General features: G+C 47.9%; 1 protein-coding gene and 1 long non-coding RNA gene across 3 annotated transcripts in view; one reads left to right on the top strand and one right to left on the bottom strand.

Moving 5' to 3' along the window:
• The window catches only part of PHF2 (PHD finger protein 2), an 81665-nt gene extending 77261 nt beyond the window's left edge, over positions 1–4404 (top strand). Inside the window, exons 22-23 of one of the 2 annotated variants that reach the window (XM_052679110.1) lie at positions 726–987; positions 3584–4404. In XM_052679110.1, the coding sequence (XP_052535070.1) occupies positions 726–987; positions 3584–3672 (351 nt within the window). In that variant the 3' untranslated portion in view covers positions 3673–4404. The remainder of the gene's footprint in view (positions 1–725; positions 988–3583) is intronic. The other variant, XM_052679111.1, reaches the window with a different exon arrangement.
• A 4024-nt stretch (positions 4405–8428) lies between these two features.
• LOC128078611 (uncharacterized) lies at positions 8429–11664 on the bottom strand. The gene is made up of 4 exons (XR_008205723.1): positions 11595–11664; positions 11123–11190; positions 10927–11043; positions 8429–10644 (listed from the first exon to the last, which is right to left on the bottom strand). It is a non-coding gene; the product is annotated as an uncharacterized LOC128078611 (long non-coding RNA).
• Between the last annotated feature and the right edge of the window lie 7376 nt (positions 11665–19040).

The raw sequence follows: 19040 nt of genomic DNA, 5'->3' as shown, positions 1-19040 counted from the left end.
ATTGAGGCACACTTCTGGCTGTAGAAAAGTATCCTCTGGTCTCTGTAAGGGTCAGGTAGGTGCGGAGTGCCTCATGCACACTGACCGGACAAATGTGACACCACAAAGTACGAGGTCTGCTGGAGACAGGTTGGGGAGTTGCTGGAGTTGTGGCATTTGGTGGCATTGTGCTTTTGTGGTGGGTGCTGTTGGGAAGTGGCATTTTATCAGGAACTGGACTTGTAGGTAGGCGAGGGAAAGAGGACAGTGACAGACCCTTTGCTCACTGTGTGTGTAGGGGCAGCTAGAGGTGTTACCTTAGCAAGAAGCAGCTTCTGTGAATAAGTGGGGTGTTTAATGTCCTTCTATTACGAAAGCATATGAAGATACCTGAAGATAGGAGATGTCAGTGTATGCGGAACATGGAAAGGCTTGCTCATACAAAACCACGCTGGTCTCCCAAGGCAGGGTCATTTTTGGCGCTGGCTGGCTCCCTCTCACCGCAGTGCACTGAGTTAACAAGCAAGGAGGCTCTGCACAAGGCGCATATAGATGCAAGAAGGGCAGCGTGTGCATGTGGCAGAGAGCTGGGAGCGAGATGGTATCGGAACAGACTCTGAGCAGTTTGTACGTGGCAAACTTCGTTGTTTTTCGTTGTATCAGGACCCTAAGCAACACCACTGGCCCTTGCCATAGCTAAAGGTCTTCTGAGGATTAATCTGAGCTTCATGTTTGTCATTTTAAAGGAGGAACAAAAAGGCAAGAAGAAAAAAAATACCAAAAAGAAGCTGTCAACCAACAACGCGAACAAACCAGCTCAGGAAGGCAGCTCACCAGAGCCGAAGCTGGAGTCACATGCCAGCAGCCTCACAGATCACGAGTACACCGCAGGGGCCAGCACCTTTGGGGCCGCCCAGCCTAACAGGGGATCGCAGCCGATGGCACCCGGTGTTTTCCTCACACAGAGGAGACCCTCATCATCCTCGCAGAACAATGCCTCCGCCAAAGGTACCAGGAAACGCCTGGGGTTATGGTGTAGGAATGGGGAAGGGTGATTTGGTCATATAATCCATGCCCTTTGCAGGGCCTCCGTGTGTGGTGTCTGTCACGGGTCTGTGGAATTGCTTTGGTAGGACAAACCTGGTTGGAGATTTGACCCATAGCCTTGGCTGCCCTGGCAGCGTGGGCCTAAATATGTGCTTTGCTGCCTGGCATTTGTTGTTGTAGACTGTGAGGCGTCCTATGCTAGGAAATACTCCGAGCGTGCCCTGGGCTTTCTGAGGAGGACACGCAGTGGTCACATCACAGTCCAGCCTGTCTGGTGAAGCCTTGACAAGGGAAGGAGGCATCTACGAAGGCTGTTGTGCTCAGGGCCGTGCCAGGCACTGCTGTTTTAGGCTTCTTTTTGTGCAGTAGCTATACAGAGGTGTAAATAAGGACATCCTGCCTGGCAAGTGTAGAGCAGTGAGAATCTGCAAAGCTGTCCTGAGAGCTGCAACAAGGGAGCAGAGGAATGTCAAGCCTTGGGAGTTACCCAACCACACAAGCAGAACCAAGAGACGAAGAGATCACTTGTTATCGGCTGTAGGGAAAGCATTAAAAAGCCGGAGCTGTCTGGGGCCTGGGCTTGGACATCCTGTTCCTTGCTTGAACTTTGCTGAGAAAGCACAATGAAGGCAGGTGTGTGGGACGGGCAGGAACTCCAGTCAAGTGCACTGTGTATGATGAAGATCAAGTATGCGATCTCACAGGAAAGACCTGTTGTAAAAAGTGAGGCTATGTGGCAGTTGTTTCCAGTACTCTTCTGTATGTGAGTGGAGCAAATTAGAGATAGTGGAGGGGTGCCAACCAGTAAAGCATCGCAGGCCATATAGGAGGATGTGCTCACAGTAGACTCTAGGGCCCTTCCAGGAGCTGGCAACACCTATGGCTCTCTACAGAACTGGAATGAAGTGAAAATTCTTGCCTGGAATTGTGTCTTTGTGGTGAAATGGTGTCATGAAGGTCCAAGAGGTCCGTGGAAGAAGTGGTGGGAAGAAAAGTGCTGAATGGAGCCTGACCCCAGTCAGGCCAGTGAGTTGGGCAAACCAGACAGGGCATCGTGAAGAGAGCTTGTATGGGCATGTGGAACGAACCTTGCTCATGGTATAGCTCTCGATCCTCAAAGGAGGGGAGGAACCGTGTGCCAGAAGTGCATACCCATCCATGCAGGGAAAGGAGCACTTTCAGAACCTCCAGTGCAGGGTCTTGAGACAGCTGGGACCACCAAGCGGACATCAACCTGTCTCTCTTGCATGGAACACAGGGAGTTCCAGGCGGGGTATCATCAGTAATGAAGGGATGATGGGATGAAGCAGAATCAGGGAGCTCTCAGACCACTTCAGGGAGGAGAGATGACTCAGAATGAGGCAAAAGGATGAAAAATGACAAAATTATAAATTGCCTTTCAGTACTGTCAGTGGCTGTAGAAGCACATTCTTGTTGAGAAAGGCTATAGAGTGGAAGTCACTCAAGCCTTTTGGGCTTGAGAAGTCCCATGGTAAGTGTCACCCACACCGTCATGGCTTGGAACACAAAGTCGATGGGAGAAGTGGAAAGGAGCTGAGATTCTTGAGGTATTATACATGGATACACCACTAGTGGTGTGATAGGAAGGAGTTGTGTGGGTTCGTGTAGTTGTCAGGTCTCAGATGCCTTGGAGATCCATGAAGTTGCTGTCTGTGAAGTGGGAGCTGGTGAGAGATGAGGTGGAGATCAGCTGTGCTTGCTGCACTAGTCCTTGTGGAAAAGTGTGCGGGAACACAGACCTTCCTGAATGGTGCAGCCTGTGAGCATGGGTTTGGTTTGTGATGGTATTTCTGTCACATGAGTATGAGGAAAGGGAAGGTTGTCCACTCTGAGTGCTTTGTAGTGCATTGGTGCTAACCCGAGTCTGAACGTGTGTATGTGTGTATGCATTCAGTGACTTTCTGACTGGGCTGACTGCAGTGTCTGTAGTGCTAGGGAAAGAGAGGGCAAGGAAAGCACGATGGTGGTGTCAGTGAGATGGCACACAAGCTGGGCCCTGTGCATCAGATTCTCCCTTGAGGATGTGTGAAATAGTGGAGAGGTACTCAGAGATCCCAGAGGTGCCTGCATGTGAGTGTGTTGAAAGCAGGCAGTGTTTGACAGCCTGCTGGGTGCCTCTGTGCATGCAGCAATACCTACACAGAGGTACTGCTCTGGTGAGCTCTGAGGCACGAGATAGTGCTGGAGTGACTGGGGCTGGGTGGTCACGCTGGGGCACCCCTTGAGCTGGGGTGTGTGTGCAGACTCAGGGCAGGGTATGGGCACCGTGGAGGCAGTTGGTGCCCCAGGTACACACTGGGACCTGCCTGGCTGCGGTGGTGCTGATTGGCAAGAGACTGTGCTCGTCTCTGAGGCACGTCTGGGTTTGGGATGGTCATGGGAGATCCCTCAAGTTCGAGGGACAGCTGTGGTCTCCTGAGGTGCTGGGGTAGGGACGGGGTCGGGAAGGTGGTAGTGCGGGGCTGAGGGCTCGCTGCTGTGGGGTGGCGTGGGGCAGGAGCCAGCCTGGGGCTCACCACTGCCACTCTCCCTCCAGGAAAGCGCACGAAGAAGGGGATGGCCACGGCCAAGCAGCGGCTCGGCAAGATCCTGAAGATCCACCGGAATGGGAAGCTGCTCCTTTAGCTCCGCCTGACTTGGAGCACAGCGATAACAACCCTCTTAACTTTCGGCGGTCGGAGTGTACAGAATCCTGCTATAAATATTTTTTAATATAGATGTCCTTTCTCAGAGTGCTGAGAGTGACTAGTCCGCAAAAAGTTAATCCTCGCCTGGCCCCACGGCGCTGAGCGCGCCGGGAGGTGAGAGAGCACCCGGCCCACGGGGGTGAGGACAGCGAGGGGTTGGGGACGGAGTGTGGTGGGGGAGTGGGGGCAGTGGGCGCGTTCCCCCCCGGCCGTGCCATGTCGATGCGTTTCCCGAGGCATCCTTTTCCTAGAATGTAGCTTGTACATAGCTTTTGGAATAATGACCACCTGTTTTTTATAAGGGGAAAGTCTCTCCGGGCGCTGTCCGTAGCAGCGGCCCTTACCAGCTCTTTGCGTAACTTCTTGTACGAGGAGGGAGACAGTTATTTTACTAGCACCTTGTGGAGTGTTTCCGTGTTTTGTGACGATGTAATTTATTAATGTTTGTAGCTTTTTATATTTGTACATTTCTTATGGGCTTTGTTTATATACACACATTACTGGGGCGCGGCGCCCGCGGGGAACCAGAGCCACCCGCAGCCCACGGCCATCGGGGCCATGCTGGCCTGGGCGTCACGCCAGCTTTTTTTATTATGATTATTATTATTAGTATTATTATTTTTTCGCGACATGTACATTTCTAACAAAGTTTATCGTGGCTATCTATCTATGACGGTGTTTTATTTACCAATTCATATCAAATGCTCTTGTATCGAGTTCACGAAATCTAAGTAAACCTAGAGCAAAGTTTAAAGAAGAAGAAAAAAAAAAAAAAGAAGAAGAAAAAAAAAAAAAAAAGAGAAAGCAAAGTAAACTATTTCAGGTTTTGTATACAACTGCCTGGGCCTGGCCTTTTTGTGGGGTCGGCGAGGGGCAGTGTGGGCTTGGTGGAGGGGGTGCAGGGCAGGGCGAGAGGCTCAGAGTCTGCCCTGTTCTGCTGCTCTCTCAGCGCAAGCAGGCACTGGGGAGCTGTGCTGAGCCTTTGCAAGCGTCCCTCAGCACTAAGCCAGCACCTGGTCTGCTTGCAGCAGGCCCTTCCATCACCTCCAGATGTGGTCTTGGCTCCTACCCAGCACTGAAGGGCAGTTACTTGGTTTATGGTTATGACACACCCTGTGTTCCACCTGGACACGTCTGCCCTCTACCCACATCATTTGCAATCCTCAGGCAAAGATACACACTCAGTACTCCCTGCTTCCTGCTCCCCTCTTGGAGGCCACCAGATGCTGCAGCTTTGCCCCTTTCACCCACTGCAAGGTCAGATAACTCGCACGCTTTGAGCCATTCATCCAGACTGACCTTCCAGTCAGTGGTGCTCTTTCCCATGTACTCCTCCCTTATCACAAAAGACTGAATGTGATGCCATTGAAATGTGCAGCCATTGCTGCTTCTGCAGTTCTCTTTCTTAACACAACGTTGTTTGCATCCCCCAACCCAGGCTGCTCCATCATTCTTGGCCCATACTACGAGAACAGTGAAAGGAACTGACTGTGACCTGCAAAGAACCATTCAATTGCCCATTATGGCAGCCCCAGAAGGCTCAAGGTTTGTGTTGCAAAGTCCCCTGCTTAGGCACTGTGGCTTCAACCCCATGACGTAGATGACAGTGAGACAATGGGATGATAACATGGCTCCTTTCACTGGCTGCATCTCTTCAAACAAACAGGTGTCACTTGATGAATTTTTGTTGTAATTCCTTAAGAAAAACAGCAGGCCAAGTGTGCTGTTTGCTGATGGCTTCTTTTTGGGGAGATTTTGCCCATGTCTGTCCCAAGGTTGTCAGAGACTATGTGCAACACTGATGCCAGCTAGATGCTGTCAGCGTTCAAACCAGGCAACCAGAGGTGACACGTGATGGATGGGTTAAAGGTAGTGGATTCCAGGGCACGGCTCTGTGCATTCAGCTAAATTGAGAGATCTGAAAGAAGGCTGAAAATTTACTTTCAGCCGAGGGTTAGAATGACTTTTGGACAAGGACATCATGGCAAGTATGTAAGGACCCAGGGAGTGTTGCTGCAGGGAGTAGGGCACCAGCACCTCACTGAAAGCAGCAAGAGAGGCAGCATTCTGAGTCTCTCGTTCTCTCTTTCAGCAGAGAAGGTCACACGTTGGCCATCAGCTCCTTACAAATTCACAGGCTAAAACAGTAATGCCTTGGATAGCCTGTTGAGTTTCTGGGACCTCCTTGCAGTACGTCCTCACAGCGACATTTTGGACAGGAGGTTAAGGCGGCTCACGGTAATAGCACACGTTCGCCAGCTGGGGGAGTTCACAGTTCAGAAACAACCACAGCCCGTAAGGACCTGGCGCAACAAAACGCCGAGCACCTCTGCAGGCTCGGGGACACGCTGCCTGCTTACCAGGTTTCTTGCAGCGCTTCTGGGGATGCCCTGTGTCTCGATGCACGTGTACCACTCCCAGCAGCCCCACGAGACCACCACAAGGCCTTGAGTCAGTCCACGCAGCTTCAGAAACGAGTGATATCTTAGCACAGCTGCCTATGAAAGGAACCTGACATGCTGCTGCAGAGTTGCACCCTGTGGGTAGTTTTGTACTGACAGGACTGTTTTGCTGGCCTGTTGGGTTGCTGGGGACTTCTTGCTGTTCTCCTCTGGGCCAGTTGTGGCTTTTACAGTCTTGTCTCTAAGGCGACCATGTAACAGCTTGTTAAAAATCATCACTCCTATCTTCTCTTGCTAGTCGATAATGCTGTGTGGCCACGCCAGATCTCTTCCCTTTGCCTATGCATTTACACCCCAAATAGTCCGTTTCATCCAGCCACATGCTTATGCATCAGCTGTCGGGGTGGGGTGTGCAGCTCTGCCTTGGCCCTCACTGCGAACACTGTGATAGCAGCATCTCTGGCTCTGCAGGTGGGCTGCCCCCCCTGTGCAGGTGACACCATTCCCAAGCAACTCCTTCATCTCTTTGGGGCAAACTCCAGAGGGCTCTGCATTTAACCAATTCTCCTACACAATTATAATACATAAAAGTAGAGCACGTACTAGACAATGGGGTCAGGTCTGCTTCACCATCTGACTGACTTGGTGCTTCCCATCCACATAGCAGCCTCATCCTCACAACAGAGGTAAAGCCTGTTCAGCTGCAGGCTGCATGCAGTAACTTCATGGGCCCCAGACCATCCCATCTCCCTTTGCCTTGTTCAGTGCCGAGCAAATGCTGCCCCAAACCAAAACTGCAAGTGATCCTATTCATCCTATCGTCCAGCTCTACACACAGCAAGAACACACCTGGATCTCCTCACAGCCATCTGAGGCCATAGAGTGCTCCTGTGCATCCACATTTATTCTGACAAGGTTGTCTGAGGACATCTAGCAGCTCCGATAGCAGCACTGTGCTTAGTGGATGCTGTGTTTGACACTTCAGCAGTCAGGTGAAATATTCGTAGCTCACTTTGCCAACATGGAGCTCACTTTGCCAACAGGAGAGATTGCTGCAGTAGATTTTACATCTAACCGTGTCTAGAAACTGAACGTCTGTTGATTCAATGTTCAGTGTGCAAAGGATGGCAGTACCGGGGAGGCAATTTCTGTACACAAAGGCACAGAGAAGCTGCTGGATGCTCCAGCTGAATGACTCCTAATAGCATTCAGATTTCTGCACTTTCTGGCTTGAAACTGACAGGAATCATTTACAAACTGGCAGCGGGCAGAGGCCCACATCAGGCTGGCTGATTTATGTCCATCTTTCATCTCCAGCCCCGGCAGCTCTGAGCACACCACAGTGAGTGTGCTTGTTACTTCAACAGTGGCACGCTGCCATCCTGCAAGACAAAAGCTGTTCTTTCCATTAACATCTGACATGGATTTGTAGTACCCACCCTACAGAATTCACAGCATTTGTGTAAACAATTTTGAAGTTGTTCTCTGTATATCATGAGAGAAAGTCTGCTTCTCCTCTTCTCTTAAAAGTGTAATAATTATAATTAATTAAGATCTCCCTGTTTGCAGTCTGCCACAAGATGCACTTAGAGGCTGATTTTTAGGTCACTGTTCTGTCAAACTTCACATACTTCTTTCCCCCAGCTAACTGTATTTACCAAACATTTGGCTCCATGGCCACTGCTCCAAACCTGGAGCTGCCAGCCCAAGCTTGCCTTCCTTTGGCTCTCCCTTTGCTTGCAGACCATATGCAAAGGAAATCTGCCCCTGAAAAGTGAGCCTTGCAGTCTTGCTTTCACGTTCAACTTCATCAAATTAATAATTAGCACTCACTTAAGTGACAAGGAGATACGTCTTAAAAAGGCCTTGTGTTTACACTACTCTTTCATTTACTCTTTCAAAAGCTTTCTTTGGCAGCCAGAGGAAAGCATGATGCACCCTTCCTTCCAGAGGTCACTGGGCCATCTTGGTTCAGCTCCATACACTGGGCTGCAGCACAAGCTGTGCAGCTCATATCCCAGCATTTGTCATCACACCTTGCCACTAGCTGAGGGAGGGCCAGAGCCCTGCTAGGGCCACAGCTCTGCTCACAGCCTCACAAAGCCCCTTGTCCCTTAAGGCCAGTGAACTGGGCCCATAATACTGCATGACTCCTCACACAGGGAAGCTCTACAGGTGCACTGACAACAATATTTAATCTGTTTCTCCTGGAACACCACAGCACCCCTTCTAACCCAGGTGTGCCACCAGCCATAACATGCTGGGATAACACCATTCAGTGATGCACAAGCAGAATGCTTGAGAGGTCCTTAACACAACAATGAAAGAGACAGTACATCAATGTCATGGGAGCCATTAGATAGATTAAGGGCCTCTCTCTCCGTGCACAGCCAGGGAGGGCTTTCTTCAAATGGTGTCTGATACGCCCGTAGGTAAACCTCTCAAAACATAGTGGCATCATTTTTCTTACTGTACCTCCAGTTTGCAAGGCTAGATCTGTAATCACTTTGCTCAGGATACAAGCTGTACCCTGAGGAATAACAGCTGGATTAAAAGACTGCTGCCTCACACTAGCCCTTGGTGAAGGGAACAGAAAGCCACTGGATGGAGCAGCTCAGCTTTTACATACAGCTGGAGCCCTGCAGTAAGTTCTCTTCCCTGGTCCCTGGGACAGAGCACCTGAAAGGTGAAGCCCATGACAAGTGGCTCAGTTTCACCTTTTAGCTAGCTGTGTGGCTACAGCCTTGCTGGTCATGACTGATGTCATTCTGTTACTGCAGCTCCCAATTTACCACATCTGTAAGGGTACACAGCCCTACTCCCATGGCTCATACAGCTAAACACCATGGAGCCTGGATGACCTGTTGCCTGCCCTGGTTGGACTCCCTGCACTTGCTGGTGGCAGCAGTTCTCCTCCAGTGACCATTCTTTCACCTTCCTTGCTAAACTCAGCAATTCTAACCACACAGGCACTTTATTTTATTACTGTCATAAAATATTTTGGTGGGTCAGTGTGGAAAACAAATACCACCGCAGAATATGAAGTATCAGATGCCTCAGTCCATGGGAGGTAGAAAGGAAAAAGGGGTGAATGGTTCCTAGCAGCATTTATGCATGACTTTATTGGAACAGACCATGAAATAGGACATAGAACAAGTAATACAATGAAAAGTGCAGTAATACTGTATGGTTTTACGTGTCCCTCGCCCAAAGTTACAGGCTGTAGCAGCTCCTTTCAACATATTTTCTTAATTCAAGTTCAGCAGCCTTGTTTCTCTTCCTGAAAATGTGCAAACCTTTAACATATCTCAAGGGATAACTCAAAACTCTCCCAGAGAACGAAATATTAATTAGAGAAAAGAATCTCACTGTAGCTCAGCACTGTGTGGCCTCTAGGAAGCAGAGGAGCCCAGACCTAAAGTGCCTCCTTTGTGTGGGGCTTTTGTTCCCCACATTCCACCCACTCCACACTGTCACAGCTGATAATACCTCAAAGTCCACTGAAAGAAAACTGTCATGGCTAAGTGTACCTTGGCTGCTTATAGAGAATATAAGCTATTAACGAGCTTGTTATTTTGAGCAGGATTTACACAAATTGTTCCCCATCCAGCATTTGGCATAAGCAGTGATGACAACTTTTCAACAGATGCTAGCATGGAGAGAACAAAGATGCTGTGGCTTCAGACCATCTGCAGGGATTAAGCCTTCATCAAGTGAGGTGACTTTTTTCTGCTCTTGAGACAAAAGAAACTTTTCTTTCCCTCTACCTAAACACTTCAGTTTCTCCAAGACACCATTTCATTGCCAGACTCGTTCACCATGGCTCACCTATCAGAGAGTTATCTGAGAACCACTGATTTTTTCCCCCCCTCAAACATCCAGGCAGATCTGGATGCTCAGTAATTCTTCAGCTGATCAGTGGTTGCAACTTCCTACTTGATCCTGTTTCAGGAAGGTTCTGGCTGCTCCTTAGGCCACCAGCACTGGAAGAAATCTGAACTAACCACAAATTTCCCAAGAAAGTGACCCCACTCAGCAATTCGTTATGTGTGATTCTAGGCACCACTGCTTTTCTTAAGCTTCCAAGCTATGTCTAGAGTAAAATGAAAAGATAAATCACCCAGAACATTGTGATTCTTCATCATCCGTACAGTGTCACAAATACTATCTGAACAATTAACATCAGTTAAAAAACTCTGATGCTTGTTTTCTGTATGCTTTGACTGGATACAGCAGTATATGAGGAATAAGCAACATCAGAGGGTCCCATTTTGGGATAGCAAGAACCACGCGGCTGGCAGCTTCCTTGATCCAAAGCCCACTAAGGTACGTGGTGATTTACCTTTTTATTTGATGTAGGGCATAGCTTAGAAGCTTAAGAAAAGCTGTAACACTTAATGATAGAAAAGTAATTAATATCAGTTCCAGGCCTTACTGCAGGTCCCACACCTCTCTCAAGACCTGTCCCATGAACTGCAATGACTGTCACTCAGGTGGTTACCCTTCTGCTGTGAGAGAGACACAAAGCACATCGATAAATCTCACTTGTGATGGGGTAATGCGTGTTTTAAGAATCACATATCCACAAAAAAAAAATCCACATAAACCTTTCCTACCATTTCTCTTATGAAGCACCCATACCTTGGTAATGTCAAAACAGACTTATAAGTGGGAGGCACGTGCAACCTTTGCCATTGCCACAGGAACATCATTTCACACACAGCAGGAAATTTGCAAGTAAAATAAAAGAGCTAAGATAGACTGGGAGAGGTGAAAGGAAGAATACTCACAGACTCTTCATTTGCAGGCTAGGACCACAAGGTGAGAGGCTGTTCGTATGGAGTAAGACAGGCCATAGTGAGAAAGGGCATAGATTTTCAGGTCAGAGGTTAGTTATCCTGCTACACCTGTGGAAATAAATGTGGATGTAAAGAGCGGACTCTGTTTCCACAGGTTCTGCATTTGCTGTCAAAAAAAATCACTTACTGTTTGCCTAGTGCTATTGACATTGGAGGTCTGCACAGTGCTTGCTGCTCAACTTTCCTCCAGTCCCTCTGCAAGCCATTAAGGAACATTAATATGACTGTTGACTCACAATGCAGGTAACCCCCTCTCCCAGTTCTTTGGCTGGTCTAATTAACTGGTACCTCACCAAACTAGATAGCAAAACAGCCGTTCCTAATCTATTCCTGACCTTCCTCCTCTATCTTTCTCATTCAACAACACCAATTCAACCATCATCCAACAGAAGCTTCATGAAATACTTTTTCCTGAGTTCTAACAATTTTAGCTTATTAAATGAGGAGCAGGGGAAGAAATAAACCCATAAACCCAATACAGCCAGGTGTAGCAATTGGGCAGATCAACACAATGGGAAAGGCATTTCAACAGAGATGTGATGATGGAAGGACCAGCACAACAGAAAGGTGCTATGAAGGAAGGGAAGAAGACTGCTCACCCATATTGGAAGACTCCAGGTTCACAGAGGAAAGCTTCACCAAGGAGGGATCTCCAGGAAGAGATCCTTTCCCCCTGCCAATCAGCCCTTACATGGGGTCTAAGAGAGGTGCAGCCAGGCTCCACCCTTCCCTACCACACAGCTGAATTGCCTTCACCTGTGCTCCCAGGGCTGACCGGGTCCTTTCCCAGGTGCTCAATCAGGATTTGGACCGTGACTCAACAGTTCCCATACACCAGGGAATTTCTTTTTTATTCATGCTTGCCTTGCAGTAGACAAAAAATGTTACGAACCACTAATGGGACAATGTTAGCATGCCTCTTTCTGTCTCTTTAAATGGATATTCTTGGACTTTGGAGGACTGACTATAAGCCAAAGAGCATCTGCTCCCATTTTTGTCTCTAAAGTGCAGTCATGGTGGATGCACCTCAATAGCGTGCTCTCCTTTGCAGCAACACTGCCTGGAAGGAGAGGGGAGACGGGGTTTAAAAGAGAAGAAGCCCTCAGGTGAGCTCATCATAATCATTTCTTGGAGCTCTTTGCTTAGCTCTGTTTGGCCTTTGACAAGTAGCGACCATGTATACCTCATTCGCCGTGACCTGACACACACCCACCAGGACACGGAAATGCCCAGTGGGCCTGATGTCACACAGAGCCCTTCCAGATGTGTCCCGAGTGTCCTGTGCCTGCAAGGAGGAGCACAACAGACACTGCGTGCACAAGGAAGGGGCTGCATGAGAAGCAGAGATATCTGAGCACGTCTTTTGGATATCTTCTAGCTCACAGCTTGCTCACAATGATACATACATCAAAGACTGAAAATTGAGGCTGTCTGACCCCAGTCTCCCAGACCTCTAAAAATGGTTGTGTCTTCTTGTATCATTCTTGTATCACCGGTCAACAGTGATCCTGAATTTCTTTTTTTTTTTCCTAATAATATATTTTATTTACCAGCAGTGAGTATTATGCCTCATAATACATTGTCCTACATAACCCAATCTCCTTTTAAAATGGAATAACAGAGTTTGAAAGAAAACATGACTTAGAAGATTAAGAGGTAGGATCAGAAGTAAGCCACCTGTCAGACAGGATAAGAACACATGATTTTTTTCCTTTGGATTTAAGCAGTCATTTAAATGTAATAGTCATATGTTTTAGTGTTAGTTATAAGGTCTAATTTTAAAGAATTTGTGCAAAATAAATGAGCGTCTCCCATTTACAGCCATATTTTCAGCTATTATCTCCTTCACTGCTCTAGCCAATAACAAGGAACCAGCCTCTATTATACTTATTCCTTGTCAGCAGCAATTTATTTATATGCAGACATCCAGGGAAATGTCTTTCTCAGACCTATGCTGGCCCTGAACAGTCATCAAGCACTGAGCCAGGTGAAGCCCTCCAGATGCACATGTCTGTCTCAGGAATCCCCATTAATCGCAGTACGTGTGCGGGTACAGACTTGCACAGGCCTGATGAACAGACTGTTATTCCAAGAGATCAGCAGACGGGTGTATTCCTTATATATGTGTGTGTGTGTATGTATACATACATATATGTATGCTTTTAGAGGTACAAAAAACAAACTAACCCTAGACATAATAATGACTAAAGCCATACTTCACATTATTATTCGTTGTTATTGCCATTAAATGGCTCTTACTCATAACACAGCCCTACAGTACTTTGGATCTTAATCGCCTTTTGTGGTATAAAATGGTCCAAACAGCTGCTAAACGGAACAAAAGTGTAATCCATCAGTATCGATTAGAACAAACATAAACATCCCATTTCCTTGCAGACAAACGTGGCACAGCCTGAGCAGCATGCTCCAGCCGTCAGAAGGTCCCTGAGCTCTAACAGCAAGGACAAGCGGGGTGCCTGCCTGCTCCAGGCACGTGGCACAGCTGAAGGGAGTTCTGGGGAGTGGGGATGTGGCAGGCTGGGAGAGGCTGGGGGCCCACAGCTTCACCAGTGTCCCTGTCTCTGTGCTTTCTGGGGCTGGAGGCTGGCAGAGGGCAGTCTGTGAGCTGCACTGAGCCAAGCTTGCAGGGCTGGCAGTTTCTCGTTCTGCTGGGCACATCCCAGCTCCCCACCAGCTGTGGCACGGGTGCAGGTGGCTGGGAAATGCCCATGGCTGGAGGCAGAGGCTGACTGAGAAAGTCTGGCTTTGTGAACCAGAAATGCTTTGTCTGATTGAATTTGAAACTTATAAACCTGAAACCAATCAGAAAAATGTTTCTTCCTTTGAAATGCACAGCTATTTAGAACAAGTACACATTGCTGTTCAGCTCAGGTTCCAAGGAAAGCAGGCTCGCTTTCCCACCTGGCAGGTTGGGCTGGGATAGATGGGATCCTACTCACCAGTCCTACGTATGCTGCAGCTTCACGCTGAATAACCTACAGAAGGCTGGAGAGTCAAGCACTTAGTGGGCAATTTGTGCTGACTAAATGTACATAGAAGTGCATGGCATGATGCTGTTTGTGTAACCATGGCAAGGACAGAGTCCCCAAGTGCAACACTAGGGAGGAAAAGACCAACCACTCATCATAGTCAAGACAGCAAGACAATGTCTGATGGGGAAAAAAAAGAGGGAAGGGAGGAAAGAAAAAGTGATGGATCGAAAAAGGGCATCATAACTTCACCAATGGATAACTGTTACTGCTGTCAGCCACCGCTTTTCCATCTTCCTCAAGTGCATAGCTATGGATGGAATGAATGGCATGTGCTTTCTCCAGACCTTGTGGTTGCTGAAGTGATCACAGAAATGAGCACGGGTTCATCCTGATGGACACCTGGCACACTGGGACTCCCTGCCATGACTTGTGCTTTGCCACCAATTCCAGCTGAGGCGTAAGAAGTTTATGCATCTGATCTGTCTCCGGTAGAAGTAGGAAGTGCACACTGGGTCTCAGTGTACAGCCAGCTGTGCTTCAGGCAAGTGCTGGAGGCACTGGCGTTGGCAGACAGCTATGCCATGCTGAAGAAATCCCCCGATGTACACCAATGGTAATATTACACTTTTGAGTCTGGGACTCTATGCGAGTTCCTCTTATCCAAACTTTCAGGGTCTAAATGTTCCTCTGCAACAGACAATTATCAACAACATGGCTTTGTTAAAAGCTAGAAGATTTTTAGCATATCACAAGTGCATGCAAAAAGGCCACGTGCTTTTAGCTACCATCACTCCAGACTCTGAGTCTCATTAAAATGCGATCTGCTGTGTGAATGTGTAATTGGAAAAACATGGCCAAATATGTCTGTGTACACAGGCACACAAGAAAAGCACTTTTCATTAAACAGCACTAAACATGGAAACATATGCCAGAAGATTTAAATCACAGAAGTTTCCTCTGATTTACTGCAGGGATGACCTGGCCCTGGTGTACAGAATGGTGCCCTATGGGGCTGCTCGCCTGCAGCACCTGCACCTCCAAGCAAAGAGATGCAGTCAGAGAGGAGAGGTGGGCTGCAGGCTGGGAGAGACAGTGGGGCCCTTTGCATCTTCACTGTCCGGGTATTAGGAGGTCACTGTGCTGACAATGGCAACAGAGCCAGAGGCTGAGTGGTTCACCTCCCACAGTCAGTGACCAGGGTGAAGGGGGTAAGTAATGCCTCAGGCTTGGGTAAGGGGAGCACAACACCCAGAATGTGTCTCTGTTTCCTCTCCACAGTTGTTCCTTTGCTACTAGGCCTTTATCAAGTGTTTGTGTTCACATAGCAGAGCCCTTTGCTGGTGCGTCAGAACATGAGCCGCACATTCCCCACCCTCCATTTAAAAAGCATGGGAGCAGCAGCTCTGGCAGCAGAACTCACCATGGCAAAGCATCAGCCAGCCATCACTGATGGGAAGACTAATGGATAGGACAGACCGACAGCCTTCCTGAGGTCAGCAGGGATGTGCAAACACTGCATGGAGCGCTGGCAGGCCAGGTGCTGCACAGAGAGTCGCTTCCAAACCCTGGCTTGTGCACGTACCACTCCGATCCTGGCAATCAGCTCAGCCCCACGTAAGTGATTAAATTATGTCTAATCCCATCTGTTTGCCCTCAGTGCGGTGCACGTCTTCCCCCTGCCCTGGGCCTGCCAAGCTGAATGTATTTCTGAAGCAGAGGTGCCATGCCACAGCTCAGTGCAACACATCCTGTTTATAGAACAAGAGAATTAGCCAATCTGCGTGTTTACACATGAGGTTAGCTGGCCTGCTGCTGTAATGAGAGTGCAAAGAGCATGGTTTCAGTTTGTAATGTATTTAACGTGTTTGTTTTGAGCCTAAATTACCAGACTTTTCTGCAAGGAAAAAAGAGAATTGTTTTTAGGAGGCCTCTGTAACACGAACCCCAAAATGAAGTGTGTCCTTTAAACATATCATGTAACTGGCCAAGGTGCACGTGTGGCACTGGAAAGACAATTTGTAGTTTATGTGACAAAGGAGCTTTGAATTCGAAGCTGTTTGCTCATGAGCTCTGCATGCCTTGCAGGTGTATGGCAGGAGCCAGCCATGCGCTCACCCCTTGCTGCAGGCTTGGGTTCCATGCACATCGCACAGCACATCCAAGGGACACATGCAGAGCAAGCTGCGGTGGTGTGGAGAGACCCCAGTGTGCTGGAGGTTGTGTTTCACCTTGAAAAGAAGCACATGAAGAAATGGAAAAGAAAATTATCCTCTGAATGGTTTTAGGATCAGCCTCTGCCTTGCTATCACTCATTCCAAAAATAGACTCCTCCTAAATGTGTACAGTCGTCATTCTTTTTATTTTCTTTTATTCCTTTCCACCATTTGCACACTCGACAGTTGTTCACGAGTGGTTCTGTTGCCCTCAGCCAATGCTCCTATAGCAGACAGTGCAAGGGGAGAGCAGAGCCTTCCAGCCATTGCTCTTCAGGCTCAGCAGGAGTAGCAGCAGCTCAGCTGTATGTCCTGGGAGGGAAATGGCTCCAGAGCTGCTCAGGCCAACCTTGGGGACCTCAGCAAAATTATGAGTGCCCTATGGAGCCCAGTGGCACAATGGGAGCAACATGGGCAGTGCTGTGGAGAAAGAAGGGAACATACAGCCCATGCAGGGACAAATACGTGCTTCATATAGTGGCCCTACAGCGTATAATGTTTAGAAACTTGAAACCCAGAGAGCCAGTAGAGTTGTGCTTTTTTTTTTAATAGGGAGTGTAGAGTTTTATTATTTAAAAGGTTTTATAAAGGAGTTTTAAATAGACCATGGAATTGCTATGGCAAGTTTTTTCTGTTGGAAATCATTCAGCCATTTGGTTTCTATTTTGGCAAAAAGTACAGGCTTTTTGAACAATCATTTGATATGCTTGTTGATGCATCACAAAAAGGAGATATGCTTTGAATTCTCCTTAAAAACCCCATGTAAACACAAGGCTTATGTATAATTGCAACAAAATACCATCTCCTTATTGAGTGCTTTCACATGCAATTTCCTCCCTGACTACTGCATGTAAACACAGTTATTGTATTTGGGAAACTCCCCAAATCTCAGGCACAATCAGGATCAATAGCTCAACAAAAGCAAATTATAGTTTAGGATGTCCATGTTTTGCAACAAGATGCCTAGATGGTAACGGAGGAAGAATGCAAGAAACATTTTAAAATAGACAGGTTGTTGCATGGCCCCATTCCCACTCATCTGTGTGAGGTTCACACCACACATCAGCACCTTCTTCCCATCCACTGGCCTGCAGGCAGACAGACTGAAGTCCAAGCATGGGAGCAGAACATCAGACAGATCAAGTCCTTTTTTCTCTCTGTCTTCTCAGTTTCTATTTCTCTTTGTCAGCAAAAGACTACATCATGCCACCCTTCAGGTCCTCATTTCCCTTTTCCTTAGGCAGTGGGAGGCTGGGACAGGCTCGGACCTCACAGCCACTGTTGTGTGTCAGTGAGAGTCTTAATTTCCCATAGAGTATGGCTGTGCACATCATCTCCCACTGCCCATTTCTTTCTGCTTCCCTACAGAAGCTACCCCCAGTGCTGTGTGCATTCCCCATCCATTTATCCCAGTGTCCCCATGGCCAGTTAATCTTGGTCCCTGTGCCATCGCTACCTGCTCTCCATGGCTGCAGGGACACTAAATCGCATTTCTTTCTTGACAAATAACCACAAAATCCTCTTAGGAAAGTCTAAGGCACTATGTGCAACTCGAAGGACGTGTTACATTGGTTTGCATTGGTGGATAGCTCTGTGCCATTTTGCCTGTGATTTTTTGTTACAGAAGAGCCGACAGGTCACACACAGTGGCTCCCCAATGTCACTTCCTCCTCACTGATGGCAGGGCAAACACAGGCAAAACCTGTGCATTCAGGGCTGGTGCCAGTGGGAGCTCTGGTTTAGCTCCAATGAGAAGGCTAATCAAGGCAAATAACCTGTAATTTTTCTTTGTATTAAAATTTTAATCAGGTACAGCTCCATTCATATGTGAAGGCAACACATATTAATGGCTTTTCCTTCATAGTCCCTGTGCTGTGTTACAAAGCTTTGGGCTGAGCATGGCACAGCATAGGGCCAACTGGGCTTGCCAGCATGGCAGTGTGGCACAGCAGGCACAGAGCTGGCACAGATCCCATGGCAGGGGCACACAATGCCATCGCCGAGGAAAAGAGCTGCGTGACGTGAGCGCCCTTTAGAAACGGCATGACTGCAAAGCTGAAATGGTTTTCCCCTAGACTCTATGTATATTTTTTGTTTTCAAATTTGTTTCTGCTATGCCCTGATTTATCAAAGCACTAAAACACATGCTTGACTTTAAATGCCTCACTGCAGCTAAAACTAATTGCATACTTAGTCTTTGATGGCTCAAGGTCATAAAGAAATCACTAGCTTTTCAAAACAAATACTTCAATATGTTAATTACTAGCAAACCAAATACCACTGCCTCTTCAGCCATCGGTGTAGGTTTGCATGCCTGACTAGAGGGTGAGCGTGATTCTGCCTGAGATTTTCCAGCACAAATGTGGGCAGCTGACAGTAACTCAGGGCTCAGAAATTCCAGCAGGCTCAGACTGCATGCCCGCTTATCTCCTGGGTGCACCACACCTTTACTTGGGAATGGTCGACCAAAGGCACAGAACAAACAGCTGTGCAGGGCACAAACACAGCACAAACACAGCAAAAGTGCTGCTACTCGCGGGTGCACAACAAAGGATTGGGCAAAGCATGCCAACATGTCTGCTGCGGTGATGCCCAGACTGCAGGGGTCACCTGAATACATCTTTGAAGACTTCAGCATCCCATAAAAAACCATATCCTCCTGCCTGACTGTGGCAGTAGCTCTCTCCCATCACATGGTACAGCGTGCACACATATCTATGCACACATACACGTATATAAAATTGAACGCAGTGCTGCACAAATGGTGTTGCCATGGACAGCAGTGCATACTCTGACAGCCTAAAGATATTCCTTTCCCACTTCCCCCAGTACTGGCTGC

The sequence above is a fragment of the Tympanuchus pallidicinctus genome, unplaced genomic scaffold (assembly GCF_026119805.1).
Source record: "Tympanuchus pallidicinctus isolate F22 unplaced genomic scaffold, pur_lepc_1.0 scaffold17, whole genome shotgun sequence".
Taxonomy (NCBI): domain Eukaryota; kingdom Metazoa; phylum Chordata; class Aves; order Galliformes; family Phasianidae; genus Tympanuchus; species Tympanuchus pallidicinctus.
Note: the sequence above shows the minus strand (reverse complement) of the source record. Positions and strands in the feature narration are given on the sequence as shown.